The sequence below is a fragment of the Microplitis mediator genome, chromosome 1 (genome assembly GCF_029852145.1).
Source record: "Microplitis mediator isolate UGA2020A chromosome 1, iyMicMedi2.1, whole genome shotgun sequence".
NCBI classification, from domain to species: Eukaryota; Metazoa; Arthropoda; class Insecta; order Hymenoptera; family Braconidae; genus Microplitis; species Microplitis mediator.
Genome location: NC_079969.1, coordinates 863971 through 871663, shown reverse-complemented (window position 1 = coordinate 871663; position 7693 = coordinate 863971). Strand labels below are relative to the sequence as shown.

Genomic DNA, 7693 nt, shown 5'->3' with positions numbered 1-7693 from the left:
TCGCAGATATCTGAAAAAAAAAACTATATACAACAACACATGAGGCAAAAAAAAACAGAATTTCTTTTTTTATCTCTAGTAGTAGATTTTAAATTAAATTTTTTTTTTTATAACTAAAATAAATAGCTACGAGTTGGATCCGTAGCGTAGCAGTAAAAGCGTCGGTCTTTCGTGCGTAAGGTCGTGGGTTCGAATCCCATCTAAAGTGTGCGGTCATCAATTAGTCTAGTATTTTTTTTACAGTTTAAAATTTTTAATTCGATTAGAAATTCAATTATCTGAACAAAAAATATAAACTTAAGTGAAAAAAATCTCTTTTTTTTGTGAGTCAGTTAAAATTTTGATTTTATTTTATAATTTAAAATTACACGGTCGCTAGTGACGAGCACTCAGTGCCTACGTGACACCCCGTCAGGGTTCGAATCCCGGCTTGTGCCCGCCCTCTGAGGAAAGGGGGCCCTCACTAACGAGCAGAAAGTCGCCAATAAAGTGACCGACTATACCGGCTGTTTTTTGAGATTTTTCCATCCATGCTGCGATTGCGCCATTGCACGCAAACGCGGTCGTATAAAAAAGGGGTAAGTCGGCCTCCGCAAAAAATGAGATAGAGAAAAATAACTTAGAAGTTAAAAGCAAATAAAGTAAAGACTTGCAGGCCTACATTAAAATTTTAATATATTTGTTTCCAAGCTCATATCTTATTACATATTCTAATATATATTGTTGAGGTTTTCAATTATTTCATACATTAGTCCAGGCTCTTTTATACAAAACTCCTTGAATATATTAGAAGGAATAATATCATTACGATTTATCAAAATAAACGCCATCGCTCGATGTTTCAAAATAAATGAATCGTATTTTTTAGCGGTTTCATACAGCATCAGAACGTTATTCATCGTTAAACTTTTGCTCAATATTAACCCACAAATACTTACTAATTTTTTAATTTGATACATTCCCGCAATTTTGAATAATTTTAATGCAATGACATCATCATTGTAAACTTTTTCCAACTTACGCTCATACATGAACGTCATTAATTCCTCGACTACATCTCCGTCGACATTCTGGAGGAAGATACAGTTTTCTTTAGATTCTTTAGTCTCCGTAGTCAATGTTTTTGCGAAAACCGGGCTCTGAATAGCCAAAATAATTTTATGAGCTGGAAATATTTTGTCCCGGGTTTTTATAACAACGTCACTGAATTCCGATCTAATTGGGTAATTTTGTACATCGTGATTTAGATCCGATAATTTGAACTCGTCAATAAATCCGTACCATATTATTTTACTTGTTATTTTGAAGTATGTAAAAAGTAGATCGTGTTCTTTGTGAGGCCCGACCTTTTTGCAATAGTAACATTTGTAACAATAACTCGGAATTGGGATATTGTAAATTTCACATGATTCTTTCCAATCTGAAATGTCGATTATCGAATAAGCTTGATCAGCGACTTTTATGTAAATAGTAGCTATAGCTGATTGTAAAAATGTTTTAAATATTTTGACGTCTAATTGATTTTTATCAGTGACGAGGGCAGATATATAAAATTGTCCATTAGTTGACGAATTTATGAGATCAACACGTTCTGAATCAATATATTTATTGTTTTCCGTTATTTTAAAAGTGAATTCGTGGGAAAATATTGTGTTGCGTGTTGATGACTGATTCATTATTTTTTGATAGAAAATTATAAATTTTTCATTACTTTCCTATGATCATCTAGGGAATTTTTTTTCAATTAGCTTAAAATATATATAGGGAAAAAAGGGGCAAAATGAGACACTTTGAAACGGAAAAAATTTTTTGTCGAGTTTATTATCGAAAAAATGCTGTTATGATTCGGAAAACACATTATTTATTATTGCTATTTATATAGAGCTGTAACTTTTAAACTACTGGTTTTATCACAATTTTTAAAGAATACTTTTTTGTAGGAAATCAAATTCTCTATAAAAAAGTATTCTTATATAATTTCTGTAAGTGCGATAGTTTCGACGATATTCTAATTTTAAAACTCGGAAGAAATTTTAATCGAAATTAGACAAAAAAATTTGCGGCTACTGTCTAAATAGAGCTTTAACTTCTAAACTATTGACTTTATCAAAATTTTTAAAGAATACTTTTTTGTAGGAAATTAAATTTTGTATGAAAATGTATTCTTTTATATTTTTCGTAACTGTGATAATTTCCAAGATATGTTGGTTTTAAAAGTAAAATATCGGCTATAATTTTAAAAAAATTTCTTCACTTTGGCCACGAAAAATTTATTGTATCAAGTGTCTCATTTTGCCAAACTCCTCAGGTTTACTATTAATTGATAGAATAATTAAATTCATATAAATTTGTACTTACAACGGCAATAAATCAACAGTTTTTTCAATTTTTATCAACATCAATATCTGATTATGAATACAAAATCATTTTTTAAGAGGTTAAGTTGTCCATTAATATCATTAACGAAATAAAAAACACTAATTTCGATTTACAAATTTTTTAACTGTCATCTAATGTGCTGTGACTCCATTTTTATTTTCCATGCTAATTATAATGCTTACGACCCCTTAATTTAAATAAAATAATCAAATAACATTTAACATTGTGTTTCTGTTAAATTACTATAAAATTTTTACAAAAAACAAATAAAAGCAGGTGTCAAAATTATGATTTTTCAAAATTAGTACCAGGAAAATAATTTTATTATCCGAAAACTGAAAAAAATTACAAACTTACGATCTAAAATTTAAAAAAATTTTTTTTTTACAGCCTGATGACGACGATGACTCAAAATCTAAACTAAATCACATTTTAGACGGCATTGGAAAGAGTAAAGATGATGCTATAAAGAACATCGATAAATTGGTAATGAATGAATCTTTGATAATCCATACGAAAAAAAAACAGAGGGACAAAAGGGCAAAACGAGACAAGAGGCAGGGGGAAAAATTTTTTCTATTCACTTAGAATATCATTAAAAAATAATAATTGGACGTATTTGAGTTCCCAAAAAATTAGTATATCGTTAAGTACCCCCCCCCCCCCTCCTCTATCCGAGAATATTTGCAGGTAAAAAAGCATACATACGACAATACTAAATATATATCACTTATATACTAATTTTGCCTGGATATGTTGAGACAAATCGCTTTTTATCTTCGCGATTATCACCAGCAGCCACCAGAATTCGCGGGTTGAACCCTGGCTTAGGCTGGTCTCTAACAAATTTTATAATTACTTGGACAGAGCAGTAGGCTGGAGTTCTTGCAAAGCAAAGACCCGCACTTATTCAAATACGGCAATGTATGTGAAAACTTATAAACCTACCTCACGGCTTATAAAATTATAGATTATTCTTATTGATGGTCGAATTATTATTTATAACTTAATTAATAATAATTTTGTTAACTACTCCAAAATTTTACCAGTAAAATAGGATATGAAAAGGATGAACAGATAGTAGATAAAGTGAATCATTAATGATTCAAAAATTACTTACAAGAACACGGTAAGAAATACATGGCGTTCAACACCATGCTGACATGGTCTCGAGACAGATACTAAAATAGTATGAGAAATATTCCAACCTCCCTCCATTCTCACGACAGGCCAAACCAACTAAATTGACGCCTTGTTGCGACCCGCACCCTTGACCATAGACTGGGGTCACCTTGGTTTCGCACGAACGGTCCTTCCAGTAAGCCCGAAAGATACTGTGCAATTTCTTGCATTGAAAAATCTTCGATACCATACAGTATGGCGTTCACGCCCATACTGGCATAGTGATATCCGCAAAATATATCTTACCGTGAAGATGCAAGCGCTGTATAAATTGCCCGTATTAACAGAATCGCAAGTAAATTACTAGCATATTACAATAGTGAATAAGCTACGCGTCATATATCACTAATTAGTCCAGGATCGAAGTAATTGATCGATAAATTTGGGTATAGGACCAGCCTCGGGACTCTGTCCCCACTGCACCCTTACGGACATGCGTCGTCGTGACGATTAGTCATGTGACCACGGCACTATGACTTGTGTAGTTTTAGACGGCAAAGAGACATTGTCTCACAGCATACATTTTTTCGTATGGATCGCAATACAATTTTATAGAAATAAAATTTATATATTTATTAATAATTTACAGGCAAGTGGTACTGGAGGCGCTGCACCAGCAAGTGGTACTGGAGGCGCTGCACCAGCAAGTGGTACTGGAGGCGCTGCACCAGCAAGTGGTACTGGAGGCGATGCACCAGCAAGTGGTACTGGAGGCGATGCACCAGCAAGTGGTACTGGAGGCGATGCACCAGCAAGTGGTACTGGAGGCGATGCACCAGCAAGTGGTACTGGAGGCGATGCACCAGCAAGTGGTACTGGAGGCGCTGCACCAGCAAGTGGTACTGGAGGCGATGCACCAGCAAGTGGTACTGGAGGCGCTGCACCAGCAAGTGGTACTGGAGGCGCTGCACCAGCAAGTGGTACTGGAGGCGATGCACCAGCAAGTGGTACTGGAGGCGATGCACCAGCAAGTGGTACTGGAGGCGATGCACCAGCAAGTGGTACTGGAGGCGATGCACCAGCAAGTGGTACTGGAGGCGATGCACCAGCAAGTGGTACTGGAGGCGATGCACCAGCAAGTGGTACTGGAGGCGATGCACCAGCAAGTGGTACTGGAGGCGATGCACCAGCAAGTGGTACTGGAGGCGATGCACCAGCAAGTGGTACTGGAGGCGCTGCACCAGCAAGTGGTACTGGAGGCGATGCACCAGCAAGTGGTACTGGAGGCGCTGCACCAGCAAGTGGTACTGGAGGCGCTGCACCAGCAAGTGGTACTGGAGGCGATGCACCAGCAAGTGGTACTGGAGGCGCTGCACCAGCAAGTGGTACTGGAGGCGATGCACCAGCAAGTGGTACTGGAGGCGCTGCACCAGCAAGTGGTACTGGAGGCGCTGCACCAGCAAGTGGTACTGGAGGCGATGCACCAGCAAGTGGTACTGGAGGCGATGCACCAGCAAGTGGTACTGGAGGCGCTGCACCAGCAAGTGGTACTGGAGGCGATGCACCAGCAAGTGGTACTGGAGGCGATGCACCAGCAAGTGGTACTGGAGGCGCTGCACCAGCAAGTGGTACTGGAGGCGCTGCACCAGCAAGTGGTACTGGAGGCGCTGCACCAGCAAGTGGTACTGGAGGCGCTGCACCAGCAAGTGGTACTGGAGGCGCTGCACCAGCAAGTGGTACTGGAGGCGCTGCACCAGCAAGTGGTACTGGAGGCGCTGCACCAGCAAGTGGTACTGGAGGCGCTGCACCAGCAAGTGGTACTGGAGGCGATGCACCAGCAAGTGGTACTGGAGGCGCTGCACCAGCAAGTGGTACTGGAGGCGCTGCACCAGCAAGTGGTACTGGAGGCGATGCACCAGCAAGTGGTACTGGAGGCGATGCACCAGCAAGTGGTACTGGAGGCGCTGCACCAGCAAGTGGTACTGGAGGCGATGCATCAACAAGTGGTACTGGAGGCGATGCACCAGCAAGTGGTACTGGAGGCGATGCACCAGCAAGTGGTACTGGAGGCGCTGCACCAGCAAGTGGTACTGGAGGCGCTGCATCAACAAGTGGTACTGGAGGCGCTGCACCAGCAAGTGGTACTGGAGGCGCTGCACCAGCAAGTGGTACTGGAGGCGCTGCACCAGCAAGTGGTACTGGAGGCGATGCACCAGCAAGTGGTACTGGAGGCGATGCACCAGCAAGTGGTACTGGAGGCGCTGCACCAGCAAGTGGTACTGGAGGCGCTGCACCAGCAAGTGGTACTGGAGGCGCTGCACCAGCAAGTGGTACTGGAGGCGCTGCACCAGCAAGTGGTACTGGAGGCGCTGCACCAGCAAGTGGTACTGGAGGCGCTGCACCAGCAAGTGGTACTGGAGGCGCTGCACCAGCAAGTGGTACTGGAGGCGATGCACCAGCAAGTGGTACTGGAGGCGCTGCACCAGCAAGTGGTACTGGAGGCGCTGCACCAGCAAGTGGTACTGGAGGCGATGCACCAGCAAGTGGTACTGGAGGCGATGCACCAGCAAGTGGTACTGGAGGCGCTGCACCAGCAAGTGGTACTGGAGGCGATGCATCAACAAGTGGTACTGGAGGCGATGCACCAGCAAGTGGTACTGGAGGCGATGCACCAGCAAGTGGTACTGGAGGCGCTGCACCAGCAAGTGGTACTGGAGGCGCTGCATCAACAAGTGGTACTGGAGGCGCTGCACCAGCAAGTGGTACTGGAGGCGCTGCACCAGCAAGTGGTACTGGAGGCGCTGCACCAGCAAGTGGTACTGGAGGCGATGCACCAGCAAGTGGTACTGGAGGCGATGCACCAGCAAGTGGTACTGGAGGCGATGCACCAGCAAGTGGTACTGGAGGCGATGCACCAGCAAGTGGTACTGGAGGCGCTGCACCAGCAAGTGGTACTGGAGGCGATGCACCAGCAAGTGGTACTGGAGGCGATGCACCAGCAAGTGGTACTGGAGGCGCTGCACCAGCAAGTGGTACTGGAGGCGATGCATCAACAAGTGGTACTGGAGGCGCTGCACCAGCAAGTGGTACTGGAGGCGATGCACCAGCAAGTGGTACTGGAGGCGCTGCACCAGCAAGTGGTACTGGAGGCGCTGCACCAGCAAGTGGTACTGGAGGCGCTGCACCAGCAAGTGGTACTGGAGGCGATGCACCAGCAAGTGGTACTGGAGGCGATGCACCAGCAAGTGGTACTGGAGGCGCTGCACCAGCAAGTGGTACTGGAGGCGCTGCACCAGCAAGTGGTACTGGAGGCGCTGCACCAGCAAGTGGTACTGGAGGCGATGCACCAACAAGTGGTACTGGAGGCGCTGGTCCAACTTCAGAAGTAAGTGTAATAATTTTCAAAAAATAGTAATTCGTGTCAAAAGTCACTATTTTTTACCTACGAAATTAACGTCTATTTATTCTTTACAGTCATTCATCCCACCGGCTTCTAATCATGGGCCAGCGGTTCGCAACGTAAGTCCAGTAATTTTTAATGAATAGTATTTTGATGAATAAAATTAATACCATTCATTTATTGTAACAGGGAATCCCTCAGCCAGCTTCCGAACATAGACCAACTACTCCTCAAGTAAGTATCATTATTTCATAGAAGAACAAAGATATTGGCTGTAAAACGGCTTGCATCCGAATATAGTGAAAATTATTATTTTTTTATTTAATCATAATTTATTTTTGATTTCCCATAGCCATCAATTCCAACTTCAATTACTTATTATCCACCGCTCAGCATTAAAATGAAGTCCATAATTCAAAGAATAAAGCAGCAGCGACCATCACTTTTCAACATTCCACCATTTTTACGAAAATAATTTTAAAATTAATTATTGACATAAAATTCGATATTAACAAATTATAAGCAATGTAAAAAAATATTTAAGCTATTATTAAATTAATCTGCTCAAAAACAAGTACACATCTTCTTTATGGCTGCTTGGCACATGAATAGGTCTACCATAAAAATTTCTACCTTTTACGACAACTGAACCATAATCAGGCCTACCACAAGTAACTACCACATAAGAACTATACCAGTTTCAAACACTACCCGTGAAAATTTCAACCAATCAACAATTCCACCACTTAAGAACTATCTCACATTATAACTCTACAAGATTATAACTCTCCC

The 7693-nt window shown here is 42.0% G+C and overlaps 1 protein-coding gene across 1 annotated transcript; it reads right to left on the bottom strand.

The window, feature by feature from the left end:
- Window positions 1–696: 696 nt before the first annotated feature.
- On the bottom strand, window positions 697–2607 carry LOC130670058 (uncharacterized). The gene is made up of 2 exons (XM_057473238.1): window positions 2359–2607; window positions 697–1725 (listed from the first exon to the last, which is right to left on the bottom strand). The coding sequence occupies exon 2, from the start codon at window positions 1674–1676 to the stop codon at window positions 711–713; it is 966 nt and encodes a 321-aa protein (XP_057329221.1). The 5' UTR covers window positions 1677–1725; window positions 2359–2607; the 3' UTR covers window positions 697–710.
- Between the last annotated feature and the right edge of the window lie 5086 nt (window positions 2608–7693).